Below are 24,708 nucleotides of genomic sequence, written 5' to 3' on the forward strand. Positions count from 1 at the left end.
CTCAAAAAGTATAAACTTCTCAAAAATGAAAAACGAATAGGACTGTAAAGCCTTGGAAGATCTTCCAAGGCTTTACAGTCCTATCCGTTTTTCATTTTTGAGAAGTTTATACTTTTTGAGATATTTGTAATTAAAAGTGTTTTTCATTTTTGAGAAGTTGAGTGCTTCAACCAATGGTTTGGGCTGAATGCATCCCCTCTAATTAGTTTTTTATTTCATGCACAATTATTATAACATACAGAAAGTTAAAAATGTCAGACTCTAGTGAAACCACATTAAAGTACACACAAGAAAAGGCAGATCTCCCTGTCCAAGAAGACTTAAACAAGGGACCGATTAATGAGAATGCACAAGCTGAAGATTTGGTGCAAGTTCAACAGCCTACAGAAATTCAGACAAACGAAGATGCAGAGATCGGCGATTCTATTCCACATGACATTCGGAGAAGTCAACGTACACGCGTCCTCTCAGAAAAGGGAAAGCAATTGCAAGATGCTAAACTGAATGATTTGAAAAGAGCCTTTGAACGTATGTATAAAAGGTGGAAGTACCATATCAATGGGTTGAAGAGATCAATGAAACACAAAGAAGATCCAGAATTTGTTACTGAAATTGTCACTGCTGTTAATGCCCATCAGACTGATGTAAATGCCATTTATGATCGAATCAGAGCCATAGCAGTCCCTGATCTTGAAATTAGGAGAAAGAACGATTCATGTTATGCTATCACTAAAACGGCAAACGAAAAGGCTCAGTGTTTCATCACTGCTGCAGGTGATCCAGAAGATATACCCTGGCCTGAGGCTGATTCGGTGTTTGATCCTACAGAGTCTAGTGTTGTCCCCGTGCGATCTTTTGCGGCATCTAGACCTTCCAGTTGGGCCTCTCTTAAGTCCGTGCAGAAAAGGCAGCAAGCTGCAGCTGAAGTGGCAGCAACTCAAGAGGTAATTAAAATCATGAAATCCCAACACCAATGTGAAGAGGAGATCCGAGAACTGGAAGCAGAACAAAAGAAGGTGACAGCTGAGCGAGAGGTACAAGAAAGAGCAATGGAGGCAGAAAGGGCAAGAGCTCGCTTCACAGCGGAAGGCACTGAAAGGAAAAGGAAATTGGAGGAAAAGAGGTGGAGCAGTTAGAGGAGTTAAAGAAGCATAATGCTGCACAGGCCAGACTACAAGTTTATGCTGAGGAAGACCCACAAGACCTTCTTGCGTCAACCTCTCAAGGTAGACTGGGCGCCCATGTTACTGCAGGCAACATGTCCGGCCCTGTCGTCACTTGTGTCTTTGCAAGGTAAGGTCCCACCTAGTAGATCTTCTTCTACCCTCCCACAAGACTCCGGCGTTGAGGCAGTAGTACCTCAAGCAAATACTCAAACTACTTCACATGAAGCCACCAACAACCTTGTGAAAATGCTTGCAGAGGCAATAACAGCAAACAGGATTCCAATTCCGGAGCCTCAAAGTCAAAGTCTGCTTTATTGTCAATTTCTTCACATGCCCAGACATACAAAGAGATCGAAATTACATTTCTCACTATCCCACGGTGAAGACGAGACATATTTTACCAATTAAGTCCACAGACAAACATAACATTCAAGTAAACAATAAAAAGTAAATAAGAAGGCACATACAATGAAGAAATAAGAGCAGCAAAATTGGGTGGAAATTGTGCAATTGTGCATAGACAGTCAATATAAGAGTGCAAAGTCAGGCCAATAAATGGCTGAGGTAGTTCTGTTTGACCTAAGTAAGCAAGTATAAGTATATAAGTATATATACTCTTTTGATCCCGTGAGGGAAATTTGGTCTCTGCATTTATCCCCATCCGTGAATTAGTGAACACACACAGCACACACACAGTGAGGTGAAGCACACACTAATCCTGGCACAGTGAGCTGCCTGCATCAACAGCGGCGCTCGGGGAGCAGTGAGGGGTTAGGTGCCTTGCTCAAGGGCACTTCAGCCGTGGCCTACTGGTCGGGGTTCGAACCGGCAACCCTCCGGTTACAGGTCCGAAGTGCTAACCAGTAGGCCACGGCTGCCCATAGTGGTGGCATAGTGGTGCAAGTTATGTAAGAGCAGCAGAAGTGTTGTGTTTACAGGACAACAGGACAGCAACAACAAGTTGCAAAGTGTGAAAGTGGAGTAGTGCAAGGCAGCCATTGTGGGTCCAAAGTCCAGGATGTTATGTAGCTGAGGGTGGAGGGGGGAGAGAGGGGAGAGAGTTCAGCATCCTAACAGCCTGGTGTATGAAGCTGTTGGTGAGTCTGGTGGTGCGGGAGCGCAGGCTTCTGTACCTCTTCCCAGAGGGCAGTAGATCAAACAAATTGTGAGCGGAGTGACTTGCATCACTCACAATTGTGGTCGCCTTGCGGGTGAGGTGGGTGGTGTAAATGTCCTTCAGGGAGGGGAGTGAAGCACCAATAATCCTTCCAGCTGTGTTCACTATGCGCTGCAGGGCTTTCCTGTTGTATTCAGTGCAGCTTCCGCCCCACACAGCGATACAGCTGGAGAGGATGCTCTCAATGGTGCCTCGGTAGAATGTGGTCATGATGGCTGGTGGAGCACTTGCTCGCCTGAGTTTCTGCAGGAAGTAGAGGCGGCGCTGAGCTTTCTTCGCCAGTGATGCAGTGTTGGTGGTCCAGGAGAGGTCTTCACTGATGTGTGCACCCCCAGGAATTTGGTGCTACTCTCTCCACCACAGCACTGTCGATGGTCAGTTTTGGGTGTGACCTCTCCGGAAGTCAACAACAATCTCCTTGGTCTTGCTGACGTTCAGCAGGAGGTTGTTGTCCCTGCACCACGTGGTCAGAAGGTCGACCTCCAACCTGTATTGAGTCTCGTCGCCCTTGGTGATGAGACCCACCAGAGTTGTGTCGTCAGCAAATTTCACTATATGATTGTTGCTGTAGGTTGCAGTGCAGTCAGCCTGCCATATTTTTTGGAGATCCATTGCAGTATACAGACTGGAAGATGTCCTTTCACACCTTAATTGATCGCAAGAATTTGCCAGCTCAAGAAAAACTCTTCTTTCTGCGAAAGTATGTAGGAGGCGTGGCTAAGAGAGCTATCGAAGGATACTCCTTAGTCGGAACAGAGGATGCCTACTGTGCTGCGTGGGGCATACTTGATGACCGCTTTGGAAATTACTTTATAGTTGGCAAAGCATACAGAGACAACTGTATCATGGCATAAGATTTCCTCTAAAGATAGCAAAGATCTTCGTGAGTTTGCTGATTTCTTAACCACTGTCACAACTGCCATGCCTTATGTTCAGGGCTTGCAAACGCTAAACGACTGTGTTGAAAACCAGAAAATTGTAGCCAAGCTGCCTGACTGGTTGAGCTCCCATTGGAACAGAACAGCTACAGTTTTCCAAGATGAACACAATGCCTTTCCTGACTTCAAGCTGTTTGTTCAGTTTCTCAACAAAGAGGCCAGAATCGCCTGTAACTCCATTTCCTCACTCCAAGCATTGAAGTCCACAGAACAAGAAAACTTTAGACAGAGTGATCCAGATCACAAGCTTCACAGAAATCGTAACTCCACTGCTAAAACGTTCACCAAGTGAGAAGACCAACCCTGTGTGTGTGTTTTGTAAAAGGCATGGACATTCTTTGCACAAATGCAGGAAGTTCATGGAAAAGCCAGTTGAAGAGCGAGTGAAGTTTGTTCATTCTGAGAAATTATGCTTCGGTTGTCTCAAGATTGGGCATAGCTCCAAGCGGTGTATCTCCAGATGTGTCTGTGAGAAATGTAAAAAATGTCATCCAACCTGTCTACATCAAGACCGGGGGAAAACCCCAAGACTTGAAGGTCGTCAGATGCAGTCCGCTGTCAGCCAGGGATCTGCAGAAAGTAAATGTGAGCAACCCAATAACTATCTAGAGACACAGCTGGCAACTTCCAACAGGGTCATTCATACGATAGAAACACCCACACGTCATCAATTCTCCCTGTGTACGCGTCAACAGCAGCTAATCCTGAGGAAGATATTTTGGTGTACGCCTTGCTAGACACTCAGAGCGACACTACCTTTATTCTGAAGGACATAGCTGATCGGTTGCATGTAAAGCAAGATCCTGTGAGGCTCTCCACAATCACATCAAGGACAATGGTTGTGTCAAGCAATAAGTTGTATGGACTACAAGTAAGAGGTTTGAGGTCTGAAGAAAGAATCAACCTTCCAGTTACATACACTAGATAATATATACCTGCAAATAAATCTGACATACCCACCCGTAACACTGCAAAAGGTTGGCCTCATTTAGAACACCTAGCTGATGAGATGGCACCTGAACTCGATTGTGAAGTAGGATTGCTGATCGGCTATAACTGTCCCCAAGTCTTGCTTCCCAGAAATGTGGTCAGTGGCAAGGAAGGTCAACCGTTTGCTCAGAAATATGTGTTGGGGTGGAGCATTATTGGCTACAGCAACCTTGACAATGAGTTTGCAGATGAAATTGGGATCAGTCATCAAATCATTTCAAGAGAAGTCTTTTCAGCCACTCGATCACCTCAGCCACTTAAGTCTGAAGTCCACTTTGTGTATCGAACTAAAGTGAAAGAAATGCTTACTCCAGCGGACATGTTGAAAATCTTTGAGTCAGATTTCACAGAAAGGACTGGTGAAGATGTAGCCATGTCTCAAGAGGACCTTCGTTTTTTGGCCAAACTGAAACAGGGCATCAAGCAAAAGAATGATGGCCATTTTGAGATGCGAGGATAAAGAGGAAAGACCAGCTCTGCCAAACAACATAACTTGTGCTGAACACCGGCTCCAGTGCTTGTAGAGACGCTTCAGGAAAGATGAACAATACTTCAAAGATTACAGAGCCTTTATGATGGACATCATTGCTCGTGGCGATGCAGAAAAGGTTCATGATGGGAGGGATTAACAGTCAGCCTGCCTGGTACATCCTGCATCATGGAGTTTATTACCCTCAGAAGCCCGGCAAGATCGGGTGGTTTTTGACTGCTCCGCAAGATTTAAGGGCACATGCCTGAATGAACATCTATTGATTGGGCCAGACCTCACAAACACCCTCATAGGAGTCCTGTGTCGTTTCCGCAAGGGTCAAGTAGCCATTATGTGCGATGTGGAACGCATGTTTCATCAGTTTCATGTTGCCCAAGAAGATCAAGACTACCTCCGGTTCTTGTGGTGGGAAGGTGGTGAGCTGGAAGCACGACCATCAGTATTCCGCATGCATGTTCATCTCTTTGGAGCTGCCTCCTTGCCTGGATGCACAAACTTTGGATTTAAGCATCTCGCTGCTCAAGGTGAGGGTGAGTTCAGTCAAGCCGCTGCAAGGTTCATCTAACGCAACTTTTATGTCGACGATGGTTTGACAAGTGTTGAAAGCGACACAGAGGCCATTCAGCTTGTGAGAGAAGCCAGAGACCTCTGCAAGTCTGGTAAGCTTCACTTGCACAAGTTCGTCTCCAACAGCAAGCAGGTGATTGCCTCTCTTCCAACAGAAGAGTGCGTGGAAAGTGCTGCTGACTTGAGCCTCAACTTAGGACAGGCCAAGGTAGAACGGGCACTAGGAGTACAGTGGTGTGTGGCATCTGACACATTCCAGTTCAGAGTAACTGTAAAGAAAAACCCATTCACCAGAAGAGGTGTTCTTTCCACAGTGGCTTCAATTTTTGACCTGCTAGGGTTTGTGGCACTCTTCATTCTGATTGGGAAAAGGATCCTGCAAGCCATGTGTAGAGATAAGGTAGGCTGGGATGAGCCGCTTCCAGAAGACCTCAAGCCGCACTGGGAGGTCTGGCTGGACTGCACTTTTAGACTTGTCCACTATAAAGGTATCACGTTGCTATGTGCCACCAGTATGTAAAGATGTCCAGTGTTATGAGTTGCACAATTTCTCTGATGCCAGTGTGACCGGTTATGGAGTCTGCTCTTACCTTAGGACAGTGACGGTGAACGGGGAGGTGCATTGCACACTCTTCATGGGGAAGGCAAGAGTGGCCCCAACGAAGGTGACAACCATCCCGAGACTGGAGCTCTCTGCAGCTGTTGTTGCCACCAGAACAGGTGATCTGCTTAGAAGAGAACTGGAGTTGGATCAACTCAGTCAGTTCTATTGGACTGATTCCAAAGTTGTTCTGGGCTATATTAATAACGAGGCAAGACAGTTTCAAATCCAATAGGATTCAGAAGATCAAATCCAGCACAGAATCTTGTCAATGGAGGTATGTGGCCACAGAACATAATCCAGCTGACCATGCATCCCGTGGGATCACAGCAAAGGAACTTATGGAGTCTAACTGGTTCACTGGGCCAAGTTTTCTGTGGCAAAGAGAACTCCCCAAAGATGAGGTCAAGGCAGAAGTAAGTGATGGCGACCCAGAGCTCAGAAGGACCCAAGTCGTCACAACCAAAGTGACAGAGCAGACGCCTCTGTTGAATCGTTTGCAGAAGTTTTCAGACTGAGGAAGGATGGTGAAAGCCATATAGCAAGACTGAAGTGCTGGGCAAGGAATGTAAAGGGGCTAAGAGAAAGATCAGAGTCTACAACACTTGATGAAAGGAAAGATGCTGAACTATTTATAATCCGCCTAGTCCAAGAAGACATTTTCAGTGGAGAAATCAAGGCTCTCAAAGAAAGGAAAGAGGTGAAATCAAATCAGCCCTCCAGACTGCACAAGCTACGCCCATTTGTAGATGAGCACAATATTCTGAGGATGGGAGGAAGATTGACCAAAGCGGCACTCCATCCCCATGTCAAGTACCCTGCTATTCTTCCAAAGGGCCATCATGTGTCCCGGCTCCTCATAAAACATTTTCATGAACGAATTTGCCATCAACAATGAACAATGACAATGAACGAGATCCGATCCAAGGGCATTTGGATTCTGGGATGTAGCAGTGAAGTATCCTCAATCATCTACAAATGTGTAAAATGCAGGAAGTTTCGTAAAGGCACTTAAGAACAAGTTATGGCTAATCTACCGCCTGAAAGGTTAGAGACTACTCCTCCATTTACGTACTTTCGGACCATTCTATGTAAAGGATGGAAGAAGAGAATTGAAAGATACGGCCTTCTATTCACTTACATGTGTTCGAGAGCGGTTCATATTGAAGTGCTTGACGACCTCAGTTCTGATGCATTCCTGAATGCTTTGCGTTGCCTTATTTCCATCCGTGGCAACGTAAGTCAACTTCGTAGCGATCAAGGCACTAACTTTGTTGGTGCGAAGAAAGAGTTCATGGACCTCATGGATGGACTCAATCTCCTATGATGCCTATATCTATGTCACTTCCTGTCAAATGTTTGAAACCTAATGAATGAGCTCGTGAGGCTACAAGCGGCTACCTGTTTAATGCGCTGCAAGTTTTTATCGTTTCTAATGCTTACAAGAGTTACCTCAAGTTTTATAGCACCTTATGTCCAACTCAACAACAACAACTTGTAACATCCTCTCTTGGTCTACAAGCCGGCAAAAGTGGTATTTTACGCTTTGTTTGGTTATTGTTTTAATAACGCTCAAGGTTGTGTTTGTGTTTATGAATGTATGATTGACTGTTGTATGTTTTGTCTTGTTTGTGTAGTTCTACGTTGTTTGTTGGAGAAAATAAACATCAATGTTAAGAACCTGGCCTTGGATTTGTGACTAAGGGCGACATAGTATCTTTGCAACATGATTAAATTAATCTGTCACCTTATGCCTACGTTTGCAAAGAGGAGAACATTTTAATTTGATTCACAATGAAACGTTACATTTAATTTACATGTTAACAATGAGTAGTTTTAGTTGTTGTTGGTGGCGTTATTGCATCCCTTTTATGAATGCAAAATTGTTCCCTCGCGATTGGAAGCTCCTGTTGCCGCATTTCAAAACATCGCAACGTGAAATGCCACAAAAAGCTGTTTATGAATAGGTCTTAGTGAGTTAGACTTCTTTTAGAATTCTTCGACTTCTTTTAAGCTGTCCCAGACTTAGGTGCTACTTTTAGGTCTAAAATGCTTCGTGAATTACTTTTAGTAAAAAGAATTAGGAGTCCTAAAGTTAGGAGTGACACGCCCATTATTTTTGTTGCTCCTAAATTCGCCAGTTAGGAGCTACTTTTAGCCTTAAAATTCTTTGTGAATACGGTCCCTGAATAAAAAGGCCTAGCCTAAATGAATCAAGAGTAAGTCAAAAGAAATAGCCTAGTAGCCTAATGAAACATACGGATTGATGTAGTATCTTTGTAACATTATTATATTAATCTGTTACTATGCCTACATTTGCAAAAGAGAACATTTTAATTTGATTCACAATAATGTTACATTTAATTTACATGTTGACAATGAGTAGCCAAGTTTTGGTTGTTGTTGGTGGCGTTATTGCATGTTAGTTATGCCTACAATGCAAAATTGCTTCCTCACGATTGGAAGCTCCTGTAGCTGCATAGGATTTCAAAACACGGTGAAATGCCACAAAAACAGGTTTGTGAATAGGTCTGTGAGTTAGGAGTCCTCTCGACTTCTTTTAAGCCGTCACAGAGGTGGGAAGGTGTGATTTGTTGGAGGCAGGGCCGGATTAACTGGGCTAACCGGATTAACCGGATCAAATGTATGATGCCCCCCCCCCCCCTGCCGCCCCCCAGCCAACGTGAATCGGGTGGTCAGTTAATAGGCCTATATCGTGAAGATTTTTCTTGCCATCTAAGGCACAAGCGCATCTGTGAGGCCAAGCCTCACCAAGTAGCCCGTTTGTTTACAACTAACATTACATTTAATTAAACTGCTTATAGGCTATGCCGAAATAGTTTTCAACATTTTGAATATTAGTGTCAGGTGAATTAGGAAATGTTCTCAAAGTAGCCTTATGGCTGAAAGCTGCTTGATCCCCCCCTGTCAAGCAATATAACCATACAAACGCGCGGCCTGCACTCATTGTTTCCAAAGGAGTAATTTCGGCTTTGTCGGAACTGAAGAGCTGTGGACAGCACGGCAGGGCATGCCCAATGAAAATAAATTAACGCAACGCAACACAACACAGACCCCGCTTCTCTCGCGTCAGTCACTGAAATGAACGAAAAGTTTGCCTTTAGGCAAGGAAAACAATGATTTGAATACATCTGTTTCGTTGGAAGGGCAAGGGGGTAGCAACAGGGCAACACAGAGACAGGCCCGATGGCAGGGCTGTTATGGGAGTATTAAAATGTGGGATATTCTACGGGAAAACATTAAAAAGCGGCAAGACAGCAGGGGAAAGTTAAAATATGTGATAAACACGGAAAAAGTTGGCATGCATTGTTTCGGTCCCCGTGCACAGGGATTATTTGTCATATTATTAATCACATATGATTATTTGTGAAATTGTGCAAACAGGTGCAACACATTTGAAAAGGAAGGACTGGTAGCATGCAAGCTCACGGGAAAGATTGATTTAATCACAGTGTGTGGCTGTGGCGCAAAGCAGCGCGGGCGGAAGACAGCGACAATTGGCAGGGGAGGGTCATGTCTTTTTTTCTGTCGGAGGGTCATTGAACAATTTCTAGCAGGCAAGGGAGGGTCATGCAACTTTTGACTGAAGCACTCAAAATTCCTCCGGTGGCCCCTTCAATAAATAACGAACAGTCCCTAGATTGCTGCTGGGCTATATGTCTTGGTTCATGTCTGTTAACAACTCATTGCCATCAAACACGTATCTCGCGGTTGCATCCATTACAAACAAACATGCAATGTGAACGTCTGGGATTGGGGAGAGCACTAAATGCTCCACTGAATAAGCATGAAGTCAAACCTTTAAATGAAAAACACTCTTTAATAATCAAAAAATAAATTGTGACCATCAAAAATCGTTTATCGCCTGTAACTCTGTGATAACAGGACGTAACAGGAAGGCATTTGGCTGAGCAACGGAGGTTAATATGCTCTATATTTTGTCCAAATGATGTCTGTCTATCACCGTTGCACTCGGAGAAAACCAGAATGTTTCATTTGTCTTGCGTTTCTTCTACGGCTGCATATTTCTGGCTATTAAATTATTTCTAAACCAGTCTGCTAAAGTCTGTAGTGAAGTCTGTGTAGGGTTTTCCAGGCTCCATTTCTTTTTACAAGACACCCTGCTCACTTGAGACATCTGCCGGTTGTTTGGGTTGTTGCAGCGTCACTGGAAAAATACAAATTAAAGTTGCATGATACCGCACGGGAAGCTGGCCATATCGAAGCACTGCCCACTGTAGATGTTAGTTGGTATTTTAAGCATTTGATTAAGTAAAATGTCCATTTTGGGTTTCAACATAAACACAGCGGAGTAAAAAGATATACGAAGCTTCTCTTTTTCCCTCGCTTCACTATTGTGACCCTGGTATCTTTATTGAACTTTCAGAAGCTCACAGATGGTTGGTCATGTGATTCATTGCTAGCACTCTGGTCGGATGGTCTCGTTGCCCATAAGTAATAAACAGAATAAATTGAAACATGTTCTATAAATTACCCATGTTACAGATAATGTACATGTTAACATGTGTAGGGGTGTGTGTATGTGTGCGTGTCTGAGACTTAGTTCCAAATATCAGGCCTAATGTTTTTTTATATATAAATATGCTGCGACTCTATAGTGGGAACTCTAGATTCACCAAAATACCTGGATCTGCATTGGATACCATTAAAATTATTGTATTATTTTAGAGTGTTTTAAAAAAATAAATGTAAATGAACTGTATCTTTATGTTCCTGTTTCACGCACACATTTACGGTTGACATTAGAAGATTTAGGTTCAAATTGGGTGAATGCTCATGCATCGTGGCTACCACTGCTCATCTCAGACACTTATCTTGTTTGTTTGAACGAAAAATGTTGTCTTGTGAACTTACTGTAAATCTCACTGATGCTTTTAAATTGCTGTAGATATCTGTAGAGCATTCCATATTGTATATTATATTGTAGTTCCTTGATACAGTATCCTGTGATAACCTGCTTTGTGTTATTTCAGCACACCACGCGTACCTTCCATGGACTAGATGGTCAGGTAGCATACAAAGACTCAGGACTCTGGATCAACAGTTTTGACTACACAGCTATGAGACACATAACACCTCACATCCCAGAGATCAACGACACTATCCGCAAACACTGCCAGGAAGACCTGCCCTTCTGTGGTTTCCCCTGGTTCTTGCCCGTGAAGTTCCTGGTAAAGTGAGTATCAGCCCAAATTTTAGATGATGAAAGTGCAAAACTGAATTGTTGTAAGAGAAAGTACTCTTGTCAGGTACAACTAGGGGTGCCCTGATCTAATATTAAGATCAGATATCGACCCTGATATTGACAAAATAGCTCGATCGGAGATCAAAAATGGGCTGATCCCTCTACTTAAATGTCAAAGACTGAGCCATATCGTGCCCACAGTGTGCAACCAGCCATTTGCTCCCTCTATTTCTTCTGGTGTTTGTCATTGTTATTACAATTTGCCCGGCTTTATATTTCTGGTTTACTATCCATGATGTTATTAAATATTAGTTTATTGTAGGGAAACCAACGGACTGTACCACTATGTAAAAACTGTGTTCAGTCCAGGGTCTAAAAATGGCAACAAAAATAACTTGGTCCAGCCTGGACCATAAAATCATAACAGACTTTTCCAGGCAATCACCAACGAGATGCGCGTTTAGGAAAGTTTCAATTGTATGGGAGGAAGGGGGAGGAAGTAGCGAGCTAGCTCTCTGTTTTGTTTGAACGTCAACAGAAGTGACTATACTCAACATCGCTTAGAGCACCCTTAAGCTACAGCCACTTAAAAACACGTCAACTAAACTCGAAGTTCTCTAGATAGTCCAAAATTACTTTAAGGCATAAAACGCACATGTAACGGATGCCGGCTAGCATAGCTGTGCATGTAGAATGCGTCAAGAGCAGTGCTGGCTTCGTGGGATCGAGTCCGGGCGTGTGCAGGGCTGAATTGTGCAGGGTCAACACAATGCAGGTTACACACATTAACAGTGTAATATTCCGTGAACACTAACCTTGTGTCTCTTCGGAGTGTGCTATGACAATCAAGTTATCATTCTGTGTTATTTCATTTTACTATGTTCATGTCTGTGTTTATGTCTATTCTGTTTGGTAGCTCACGGTAGAAATGGTTTCAAAATAAAAAAGTGGTTTCAAAATTTAAAAAAAGGCAAAAAAGGAAACAAAAAAGAATACATTAATATTTTGAGACTGATACACTGACACTTCAAACCAGAAATCCTCACAAATGATGTTTACAGAGGTTGGGGTGCTGTGTAAAATGTCAATAAAAACAGAATGTGATAATCTACAAATCACATAAGCTAATTTTTCGTTTCAAAAAAGAACATAGACAACATATCAAGTGACAAATTGTATACTATTTTATCATATTGAATTTGATGCCAGCAACATGTCTCAAAGAAGTTGGGATGAGTTCAGCAAAAGGCTGGAAAAGACAACCATGAATATTTCACAATTAAGTAGTAATTGGTACCATGATTGGATATAAAAAGCATCCTAGAAAAGCTTATGCTGGTTTTACCCCATACAATTTTCAAGTGATTTCACAGTCGGATACTTAAATTCCAGTCGGGATGAAATCATGGGAGTTTTACTGAAGTCGTGGCACGCTCACGTTATCTAGATTGTTTAATGTAAGGTGGCAATCGTAGCGGTTTTAAGTCAGTCCGAGACAGTCTTTTTCTAGTGTTGATGTTATGACAATACTGCAAGTCTTTTAGTCTTGGCTCATGCAATTAGTGACAAATGCTCGTTTAGTTTCAATTGCACGGGAGGGAGGGGGAGGGAGTAGTGAGCTAGCGCTCTGTTTTGTTTGAACGTCAATGGAAGTGACGTTACCCAACATCGCTTAGAGCACCTTTACGCTACAGCCACTTACAAAACAGGTGTGGAAATATTTGGAAAAAGGAAGCAAAAAATAATGCTTTAATAGTAATATAATTTAAAAAAAGAAGATCGAGGACTTGGAGAATCGTGAAAAATGGGTACGGGCAAATGCACGTAACGTTAACATTGACATTAACTTTACTATTTCAACTCGGTAATGTTATGCCAGTGATACTATCGCTAGCAAAAATAATGTTAATGTAATTTTTCATGTTACACTGATGCCTTAGCTAACAGTAAACTTATTAACTTGACGTCACCTTAGCATGGCCCTGGGTAACGTTAACGTTAGCTAATGTTATGCCAGGAAACACCAGAGGTAACAGCAGGTATTATCTTTATTTATTTAGATAACGTAATGTTATTAATAACCGAATAGAATTAGCATTAATCTGTTGTCTCTTTCCTAGGGCTCAGACTGGACTCTCAGTCCATGTGGGCCTACCTCTCTCAGGAGAGAATTGAAGCAGTCCAACAGGCAATTTCCCAAATTCGGTTAGGGTTCAGTGTCAGAGAGCTTTAGGTCTGATGGCAGCAGCGTCAATAGACCTTCCACTTGGCTTTCTCCACCTAAGGCCTTTTAAAAAATTGCTCCCGGGACACAATAGAAAGATGTCTGGGACAACTATGGGACAGTTGAAAAAATGTCAAAGCAAATTAGGTATTTTTTTCTTAACTGTTCACAAGGGAATATAAACGTTTCTTTATTGTCTGAATAAAATAATACAAAAAAACATTAACAGCGTAAATACAACAGGTTTTGACACTTTCTTTTTATAGAAATTAATATTAAGAGACACATAGGCCTACACGTAAAAGTGTGAAAATAGGGCACGGTGATAGGTAGGTAATTTTCCGATAGCCATGAAAGTTAATGAACTAGGGCAACCATACCTAACTAGCAAGCAGGCTGGGAAATTACATTTGTTTTCATGACATTGTGAACATTTTTGCCTGATGGTGTAAGGTTATGGTGGTGTTCTAAAAAAACAAGATGACAGGCTATTCAAATTTCAAGTTTCAAGTTTATTTATCACATACTCAAGTATACAGGTATAACCAGTACTGAAATGCTTAGGTGTCCAGTTGTGCACAGTTAGAGACAATACCCACTTACAATAACACACATGACAATACCCACATAAACCACATAAATAATAACTACACATAGCAAAAGGGCAAGTGACATGTGAAACACCTGTGATGGCAGCGTGTTCCAAAGTGCAAGATGGCAGTGTGTGTGTGAATGTAAGTTGGGGGGGTCTCATGGCCTGAGAAAAGAAAGACCTCTTTCTTTTGTGTTGGCCCTGAGCAGGCGGTAGCGTTTCCCTAAAGGGCAGCAGGGAAAACCGTCTGTTGGGTTGCTGGGGTCCTGAGCAGTCCTTCTGGCTTTTGATCTGCAGCACTTGATGTAGATGTCTTGCAGATTGGTAAGGGTAGTCTTGATGGTCCACTCAGCTGAGTCAACTCAGCTGAGTGGACCACCTTCCTCAGAGCCAGTTCCCGCTTGGTGGTGTTCCCTATCCAAGTGATGATTCTCCCACTCAGGATGGTCTCTACAGTGTGAGTGTGAAAGTTCCTGAGCACCCTGAGGGGGAGCTTAAAGTACCACAGCCGTCTGAGAAGACACTGGTTGGCCTTCTTTACCAGGGTGTTGATGTGGTAAGACCATGACAGGTCCTGAGAGATATGGATGCCATTCCTGTCTCAGGATACACGGATATTGAAATGTGCTACTGAGTGCTTTTTTATTCAATCGCATGGGACAATACAGCCTCTGGTGTTTAGATGGCGGATCTTGTTGTTTATTTATAGATTACGTTGTCTTCATGGACATGTTCTGAGCTGGGCAGTTGATTTCAAACCCATACCAATAGGCGTACTTCTGTATATGTCCTGATATTATCGTAAACTCCTTTTGTAGAATATTTGCTTGTAGTTTACTTAATTGTTGATACTTACATAGTTTAAAATTTAGAAAGAGTTACATTTATGCCTTTTGATTTTAGGAAAAACTGGTACCTCCCAGCAGAAGAAGTATCTCCAAAGTTCCCTATGGAGTTTAAACTTCTGTCAAAATACAAGACAGAGTGGGGCACTATTAGAATGTCTTTTGAAGCAAAAGGTGAGGAAACTAGCCTAATCCATAGAGGTATCACTTAATCAATTTGTAAACAAAATGAAATATTAAAGATTCAATTTGGCAAATAGTTAATATTTATCTGTGTTTCTTTGTGTTATGTCCTTCAGGCCCAAGCCATATGTCCCTATACCTGTTTCCCCACAGTGGGGCAACACTGACCAGCTGGTCATTTGGCGATGGCATTCCACAATTTGATCTCAGTGGGGAGTACTTTATATTTTACTCACATGGTCTGGAGGCTCCTGCTTGGAACTTTTGGTTGGAAATCCAGGTGAGGATTTGTTTCCCAAGGAGTGTAACCAAATGCTTGTGTTACTGACTATATATGGCTTTCCCCTGTATTCATCACTGAAATGTGTTAGTTGGTGGGTTTCTTTAATATATAGGTGTCAATTTAATGTGTTTGTGTATGATCATGTACATACTGTGTCATGTCCAGCCTTCAAGCACAGGATCAGAAGAAGGCATGATCTCGATGGCCATCTCATCTCATTACTTTTTTGGGGAGGACAAGCTAACACCCCAGCTGGAAGTGATGCTGCAGCGCTTCCCTCTCTGGGCCTTCCCTTCCTCTTGGGTTAGCACTTACAACTTGTACCGCTACTAATGAGCTCTCACATACATACAGACTCTCATACAAGGGTTTGAGAATTTCTAAAGTTATTACCCAAACAAAATATCACATCCCCTCTCACACAGTCATTTACAAGCACACACACACATATTCACTCCCAATTTGCTGCTGCACAAACCTCCACTGGATAAGTCGACCTTACATGGATGCACAACAAATATACTCACAAACTTGTACAGTGTACATATCATTACACTCTTTCTGATGCAAATGCAAAAGTCACTGTGTCGACAGGCCAAGTTTATTTATTGAGGACCAACCAACATTTTTTCTACTCTCCAGTGTGGTCTCTCTTCTGTCACTCTTGCATTTTATTTTGTCACTTTTTGTTTTAATCTGTCTCTGTGTGAATTGCCTTGGGTGATCGCCCTGCTTCATATTATGTTGCTTGGTCTGGTAAGGTTAGGGTGAAAAGTCATGGAGAAAGAGTTGACTGAGGAGGCAAGGTTCACCAAGCCCCCTTTTTCTGTTCCTTGGACTCTATCCTACCAGATGGGCTGAAGTGGCTCAATCAAGACTCAAGTGCTTTACATTTCTACATAGGCCGCCTTCTGTTGTCAGTTGGATTGTTGCTACAGAACAGGGATGTCTTAGCACCCTCAGACCCCTCTTAACCACATGACTTCAAGACAACAAGAATGCTGAAGCAGTGATGCAGCTTTTCATATGTATTCATGGTGACAATTGTTTTAGATGAGACAAGACAATGTTGACACACCATACAACTTACACTTACTTAATGCATGTTTATTTCGAATCACAATTGCACACAAGTGGTGCTTCTCACATTAACCTGAGCCTTAACCTTGAGTGCTCAGAGCAGCTTTTATTAACTTCCTCACTTCCTGATTCTGCTCTTGTTTCAGAGGTTCAGTGCTCTAGGTACATGTCCGGGTGCATTTTTATTCTTCAGTTAGTGGGGATGTTCCACTGCATTCAATTGGACATCTATTGTGGAGCTTGCTTTTGGTGAAACAAATGTGAGATTGTCTAAAGACGCTATCCTGATACTTTACTGCTATCTATTGCTGACATTCTGACCAGCATTTGCATTTGAGTAAACTGCAGTTTTTTTAAGTATGTTTTTGGGGCTTTTGCCTTTATTTTAGATAGGACAGTAGAGAGACTGACCGGAACCGAGTGGGGGGGGATGGGGATCGAGAAATGACCCAGGTCGGACTCAAACCCGGGTGCCCGTGGGCACTTGGGCCCAATTGTAGTACGGGCGCTGTAGTCAATTGCGCCACACCCCAAGTGTCTGTTATTTCCTTGTTTCCTTGCAGGTGTAAGTCCTCAACATGGGGCCTAACTGGATCTTCACTACTAGCAAAATGTTTCTTGATTTTTGAAATCTTATCACATTAACTATGGAGCAATAGACTTAAGTATGGGAATTTGTGTGGGAATTTAATAGCTATATAGGTTGCAGATTACCACTGCTATTATTGTTGTTGTTCTTTTGGGAGAACACCACTGTGTCTCACTTTGAAATGTCATTTACTATTTAGATTTACTGTAAGTCTCTGAATTTGCTACACAGGAGCATTCATGCATTTGTCCAATTGTTTTGGCATAGTGTGTAATAAACAGGAATGCTTTTTTAATTTGAACAAAGCTTTTAAATGTTATGGGTTATTGTTAAAGTTTCCTGGCAGAATTTCCTGTGTGGTCTCTGGGCAAATCCTGTGTGTCAAACATGCATAATTCAAACTATGCAAATTATGTCTCGGCTTGTGTATGCGGAGCGTAGTCACAATAGCAAGCAGTACATGACTAAAACATTAACATTCCCACTCCAGTTTGTTTGTCTGCCCTGTCCTTTCAGAACAATTCTTGTATAGTTTGTGAAATGGTACCCTGCAGGTACTGTAGTTGACCAGTGAGTTAACCTCGCCCCTGAATAGCATCCATGGGTTTAAACCCATTTGCTAGCATGCTCACCTTCCAGTTTTAGGTGCTGCAAGTTTGCTGGTTTGAACCCAAGTTGATTTGGGGCTGACTGTGCAGTCAACACAACACAGGTTACATTTGTGCAGGTAGAAATCTCAGAAATTCTTAAGGGGCTCCTAGTTCCATGACCATAGGCTTTTGAAGGCCTGCTGTTCTACTGGTCACGATTAGGGTCTGGTGTTTATTTACCAGCACACTTTAGCTCTTCCACAGTAAGTCAGGTTAGGGGATTGTGTAGAAAAGGTTAAGATCACCTTACTGACATTGCAAATGATAACATGTTTCAGTAAACCAGGAATGGGAACACGTCTACTTTGGATACTTTGAAATAGTCAAAACAAAAGGACTGCGTCCAAGCATGGGGCCGTATTTACAAAGCCTTCTATTTTACCACTAGGAGTACTCCTAAATCGCACTAAAAGATTTTAGCTAGGAGTTTTCTCTTAAAAGTTATTCACAAAGCCTTTCAGACATACTCTTAGTAAGGAAAAATGACCACTCCTAAACTAAGAGTGAGTCTTCGTTGCTATGGATGACGTCATTACTCATGCACAAGCTTGACTGAAGTGACCACCTTGATTGGCTGATGATTGTAACGTGGGTATGATTCCAAACACCTCCCTTACGATGATGAGTGACAGGTGACAGGTCTGAGAATGCATGTGCTACACAAGGACGGAAGATGATGAATAACTGAATAAAAAGGCCTAGCCTAAATTAATAAAGAGAAAGGGAAAACAAATAGCCTATAATGAAACATACAGATTGATGCAGTATCTTTGCAACATTATTAAATTAATCTGTCACCATATGCCTACGTTTGCAAAGAGGAGGAACATTTTAATTTGATGCACAATGAAACGTTACATGTTGACAATGAGTAGTTCTAATTGTTGTTGGTTGCATTATTGCATCCCTTTTATGCCTACAATGCGAAATTGTTCCCTCACGATTGGAAGCTCCTGTAGCCGCATACGCATTTCAAAACATCGCAACGTTAAATGCCACAAAAAGCCGTTTGTGAATAGGTCTTAGTGAGTTAGGAGTCCTCTCGACTTCTTTTAAGCTGTCCCAGACTTAGGTGCTACTTTTAGGTCTAAAATGCTTCGTGAATTACTTTTAGTGACAAAAATTAGGAGTCCTAAAGTTAGGAGTGACACGCCCATTATTTTTAGGAGTTGCTCCTAAATTCGCCACTTAGGAGCTACTTTTAGCCTTAAAATTCTTTGTGAATACGGCCCCTGGTCATTTTTGCCAAACACCACTTTTCTAGTTAAGTTTGATCATATACTTCTATTAAACGGTTGCGAGTTATTCAGTTACATCAATTTGTTAAATTATTTTAGAGCTTATTAATTCTTCGGCCAATCATTCACAGGTCGTAAAGTTCTCAGGCATTGTACTGAAATTCAGGCGTGGGCCAAGCCGTTTATGATCTGAAAATGCATAATTTATATCACTTTTTTTGAAAATGGGTGTTATCAGGCACAGATTTTTTCTTTCCTTTAATTCCTGCATTAATTTTGACTTTCATTAAATGTGCATTATATTTTCAGTCCCAAATTACTATGGATTATGAGCAGTCAATGTGTGTGGTTTAGTTTATTCCCCATTTAAAATGTAAAACTCTCATTGCATATTTTCCTAGTGTTAATGTATTATTTATCATATAAAGGTCATATCATTCTCAAAAACTGTTTGAGAAATTCCATAAATGAAACGATCATTTTTGTTTTTTATTTATGATGTAAGTACTGTAATTTTTGCAGTAACCCTAAGACTATATCAGATAAGTCACATTAAATCACATTACTGTATAGCAAACTGCTCTGCTATCTGTGCCTAACACTGCTTTAGACCCAGAGCCTCACTCATCTCCTGTTATCTTTTATCTCCCATGAGCAATGGGATGATATAAATTTGGGTTAAGGCCCTACCTTAATTAATGCTGTGAAGGGTCTCCTTGTGTGGACTTTGCACATGGACTGGAAAACTGTTGTAAACCATGGTAAACTGGTAAACCATGTCTTCTCTTTGTTTTGCTGCCACTCTCAAAAGTATCTGAAGTTCTTAATACACCCTTAAATGTAGTCCCAAACATTTGGTGGCAATGGTTTTAAAGGAAATTAAAACCAAAGGGATTTGAAAACATTCACAAATAAATCTTAATTTGTTGACTCATCTAACTGAGTGGAATACATGGCTGTTCTGTTGTGCTTTTAGAGGTGCACTAAAATGTTAAACTCTTTGTTCTTGTCATAACTCTTCCTGAACATTGAATAAAATGCAAGTTTCTATGACAAAATCAGAACATATTTTTGTATTTTTTTCCAATCAAAACATCTAAATGAAATACCATTCAAGAAATATATAATTTGATCCGTTGACACATTTGACACATGATTGTGTTGCTGAATTGAAGTAAATGTATTAAACAGGTTGTGAGGTAAAGCAGGATGATGTTCCTAATACGACTTGTTAGCTTGTGAAAGGAATTGCCAAAATTATTACTAGTAATTATTACAAAAATTCTACCACTCTTAGACTATGTCCAAGATGTGCTGTTTTATTTTTTTTTAGAAAAAAGACAAGCCTCCAATGTGCCTCAAAAAAAAAAATCTGTAGCTAAACCTAGCTAAAAACAATTACCAAAACCTGTAGTAATTTAAGGCAATTTATTTTGCAGATCATGTAGAGGAAAAACATAGAATCATTCAATCTTCAGGAAAAAAATATAGAATCACAAACCTAAAACATCATAATTAATACTTTTTTTGCACCTTCTGTTTTTTTCACAGCTTGATTTCTCAGGCATAGACTTCACTAAGATATTCTTGATCAATCACATTCCAACTTTGTCGAATGGCAGTTGACGGAACAGCTGTGCAGGATGGAGCCTTGTCATGCACCATTTTCTACAGTTTCCACCATCAAGTGGAAATTGTGTCCAAATTTTAATGTATACTTGTGCATTTACTGTAGAAATAATGATTGCCATCTCCCCCCATCCTTTACCTGACATGCAACCCCATATCGTCAGTGACTGGAAACTTTGTTGTTTTCTTCAGGCAGTCATCTTTATATGACTTATATGAAGCTGCGAAGGCACCCATTGAGTTAGCTTTTCCTATTATTATTCCTCTGCCATTGGAGTCTATGGCAGCCCATAGAACGCCTTGGTAAAAAGTGCTGAAATTTGGCAGTTTCAGGACTCTCCACTGACCACACACTCATTTGCGGATCTCTAAACCCAGCCATCTAGCGCCACCAACAGGTCAAAATTTGGCCAAGTTTTCAGGAAATTGAAAAAACCTTGTAATTTTTAAATAATTCAACATCGTGTTGTCAAAGTTTGTATGATGACTTAACATATTATCATATACTTCCAAGTTTTATTATTTTATCAACATTTTTCCAAAATCACATTTAAATGGTTTTACCAAGCCAAACTTGGTACAGGGACTCGGTACTTGATTGTGAGAACGTGCTATAACTTGGCCTCTAGGGGTGGTGTAATAAAGTAAATGAGCTTATATCTCAACAATTCTTATCCAATTGCCATCAAAGTTGCTGTGAGTGCTTGCTCATGCCATGGCAACGGCATTCGGCTAGTACTGCTAGGCCCCCACATTGCTGATTGCAGCTATATTTGGGGGCCTAGCAGCGAAGGCATCCATTGAGTTACTAGTTTTTCCTATTATTATTGGGGGCCTAGCAGCGAAGCTGCGAAGGCACCCATTGTTTTACTAGTTTTTCCTATTATTATTATTAGGGGTCCGAGCAGCATAGCTGCAGGACCCCTATTGTTTCTGTACCGTTCATTTTTCGCCAAAATTCTGTAAAAGTCATACTACAGCCTAAATTGGGGCAACTGCACCCAAAGGTGGCGCTATTGGCAAAAAAAGTTAATTATGCTTATTTCTCCATTGTCAGTGGCTCAGTGGGATAATGCCTTGCACAGTGTTTCTTAGGTTGAGAGTACGAATCCCAGCTGGAGCATTAGAATCAAGCTGCACATGCTATTGGTCATTTAAGATTCACATTGAACAGCACCTGAATGACATCAGGCAATCAACATTCACACTCATCAGATTCCAAGAATCAGAATGCCGAGACACTAGGGGAACTTCTTTGGTTACTATTTTTCCTTCATCATTAAGTCTATCATATGTATATTTCATCCATTAGTGTTCTTCTCTACAAATGTCTAATTGCACCAGAATTTCAAAAAGTTTTCAGGTGTACTCTTTTAGAAAAGCCCTTCATTTTATTGTCATATGTATGTGTGGGCAATGGGACTTCATTACCCAGAGTCACGTAGTATAAAATGACATCCGCTGGAGTAGAATGCGCATTGGAATCAGCTGTCAGGCAGGGGGAGTGGACAAGAGTGGAAACGCGGTAAGCTTGAATTGTTTGGTGTTGCTGTTAGATGTCGCTAGTGGTATCACAATATATGGTGTTTATTTGAAATTTGGTTCTCATAGATTTTCAGCGAGTACATGCTGGGTTAGTGCACAGGCGTGCAGTGATTTTGGAGAGTGGCCCGAAACAGCGGCAACTTGCAACCTAACGCCGGTGTTGTGTGCCTTCTGGTTTCTCCACCTACTGGTTTCCTTGCGCGTGCATGCGCTGCAGCAGTTGTCAGACATTCACAAACAAGTTGTTTTTAGGCGGTTTGAAGTCGCTTTTCATATACGCCATGAGCGCTCGGCTACATTACAGCCACTCGGACAAAAGACGTAAAAAAATATATGTTTTGAAAACTAGCATTAAACTGGATTCGATACCGCAAAAGCAATACATGCACGACTCTCTCCAGCCTGATTCCCTACTCCTTGAGCCAACTAATACCTGGATGTTACGCGATACAATTAACTATTGCAGGCTACCATTAATTAAGAACGTAGGCAACACCCAGGTAACATGTTGTCCAGGCTATCTGAAACAAGTGGTTGCCCTAGGCTGCTACGGCCGTCAGTGCACTGTGCACAGTATGCTACTCTTTGTGGTTGATCAAATAAAAATAAATTGGTGATGACGTTATTGTAGGTCTAGTAGTAGTAGTAGTAGTCTAGTAGACCTAAATTCTTAGAAATTAAATGGTACGACAGAAGAAACGATCTACATTTTAGCGCACCAGACCGCGATGTCTTCAAGGGTTGAATGAAGGGAGTTTGCAAAAATTTTCAAGTCAATAAACATTCTTACAAATGTCTTTGTCAGGGAACATTTGACTTTTCAAAACCATAGGCCTGATAGTCGCTCAGACAAGGAGATAAAGGCAATACCATTTGTGTCACCTAATGCAAGACAAAATGTTGCTTGTGTGGTTAATTAATAGGTGATTGATGACGGTTTTCAGCGAATTGGAGTGGCTCAAAGAGATAATGCGCTGAATAGGTCGGTTTGGTTCATAGGTGTGCGTATTTATTGCAGGTTCGAATCCATTTTAATGCTATAAAGTGCAAAATGATAGCCTTTATTTTACATGTATTTTGTACGAGTGATTGTAGTGTAATGATAATGGGATAGATATGAAATGCGACTTCAAATCCGCCGAAAACAACTTGTTTGCGAATGTTTGACAACTCCTGCAGCTGTGGTGAGCAACGCGAGCACGCGCAAGGAAACCAGTAGGTGGGAAAAACCAGAAGGCACACAACACCGGCTTTATCAATGGTATGTATTCCTGCCAAGTGCTTTGATGTGATGTGAGCCTCGTAAAAGGGGATTATGTGATTTGACCACAAGCTATTTTGTAGAACTTAACTGGCGACTGAGCAGAAGCAATTCGAACGATTCTCGCTGAGACCGCCAACCACTAAGGTGCGTATAACTTAAGTGTTTTGAAATGGTAGCCCCGGTCAGCCGGATTGGGATACTTATGTTTCTTGCCCTTAAACAGATCAACTTTGGCGTTGCATCGCGAATGCTAAACTGGCTTGTGTGCTTGGGCGGATCTCCTCGTAAAAGTAGGTAGGCTACCCGTTGGTTTACTAAGCTGTCACCAGATTCCAGTTTGGTAATGCCTTAAATGCGCGTTTATTGTGTGAAGCCCGTGATTTCTCTGGGTCTGGCTTCAGTGACGGAGCCGCGCACATTAGAAGCCCTTTGGCCTTGAGGCCCGTTGATTGTGAGTGTTTGGTTTATTACTGGTGAGTAAGTGTGACTGATCGTAGCCTGTAATATCGCATAATGGGAGTAAATGAGTTATGACTGCACGACTGAATAAATGTGTGCTTTAATTTCTCTTGTAGGATTGCGGATTTTGAAGGACGTCGCAGCCACTGTTTTCCCATACCGTGAATTATCATGTGTTTTAGCTTTTGTATCATGCCGTGCTTATGAAATTATTAGTGTCAGGACAGAAGTGCAATTCCTCCTTTTACAAGGGCATTTGTAAAGGGTTTCCCTTTTTTTGGGGGATTGGGCATTGCGCAATTTGGCGAGGTAATCAGCAACGAAACCTACTCCTGCTTGTTATGTCGAACATTAATTTATTTGTATAGTGTGTAAATTCTAGCATATCCGTTGACTCGGGATCTGAGGTGGACAGCGGGCACTTCTCGGATGTGATAAGGTGACCACTTGGCTGCTGTGATTTGTAGTGGAGATAAACACAAGTTAATGCTGTGCTGTCACGTTTGCTGTGGAAATTGTAGCCTCTTAGACTTATAAAATAAATTGTTTGTTTAACAGGTGGTTCACCGTTTTACACCGAGAGCTGCGTGCTGTCCATATTCCCTATAACTCTATTGGCTGTGGATCCATAATCACCGTTTGTTTTAGTCTTTGACCTGATATACTGATGATGAACAAGAAAATAAATTACATTTTAATGTGAATATTAATAAACTGTTTCTGTATTGCTTTTGCACATCAGCCTCCAGCTTGTTTCATTTTGATTGATAGCGTGGGGAAAGTCTCTAGTCTGGTGGGCAAATAGGTTCTTCCACACCTTTCAGATAAGTGGGAGTGGCGTAGTCACGTATAGGCCACATATGCTTGGAGTTTTTCCTTGTTGTGTTTTTACGATGTGAGTGTGACTAGCCAACATGTAGGATTGTCAGTGGCTCAGTGGGATAATGCCATGGAGGTATTATATATAACTG

At 41.6% G+C, this 24,708-nt stretch overlaps 1 protein-coding gene across 4 annotated transcripts in view; it reads left to right on the top strand.

Annotated features, from left to right (window-relative positions):
• Nucleotides 1-24,406, top strand: part of ermp1 (endoplasmic reticulum metallopeptidase 1) — a 129,824-nt gene extending 105,418 nt beyond the window's left edge. For 2 of the 4 annotated variants that reach the window (XM_076284892.1, XM_076284894.1), the window contains 5 exons: nucleotides 10,945-11,147; nucleotides 14,876-14,991; nucleotides 15,117-15,280; nucleotides 15,449-15,586; nucleotides 20,392-24,406. In XM_076284892.1, the coding sequence (XP_076141007.1) occupies nucleotides 10,945-11,147; nucleotides 14,876-14,991; nucleotides 15,117-15,280; nucleotides 15,449-15,586; nucleotides 20,392-20,466 (696 nt within the window). In that variant the 3' untranslated portion in view covers nucleotides 20,467-24,406. Of the gene's footprint in view, nucleotides 1-10,944; nucleotides 11,148-14,875; nucleotides 14,992-15,116; nucleotides 15,281-15,448; nucleotides 19,790-20,391 lie in introns of those variants that run through there. The other 2 variants (XR_012986829.1, XM_076284893.1) reach the window with 2 other exon arrangements.
• The last annotated feature ends 302 nt before the right edge of the window (nucleotides 24,407-24,708 follow it).

This window comes from Alosa pseudoharengus, unplaced genomic scaffold (genome assembly GCF_046254945.1).
Source record: "Alosa pseudoharengus isolate Yale_2024_CS ecotype anadromous, Long Island Sound unplaced genomic scaffold, YU_APseudo_1.1 YU_APseudo_1.1_scf_14, whole genome shotgun sequence".
Lineage (NCBI taxonomy): Eukaryota > Metazoa > Chordata > Actinopteri > Clupeiformes > Clupeidae > Alosa > Alosa pseudoharengus.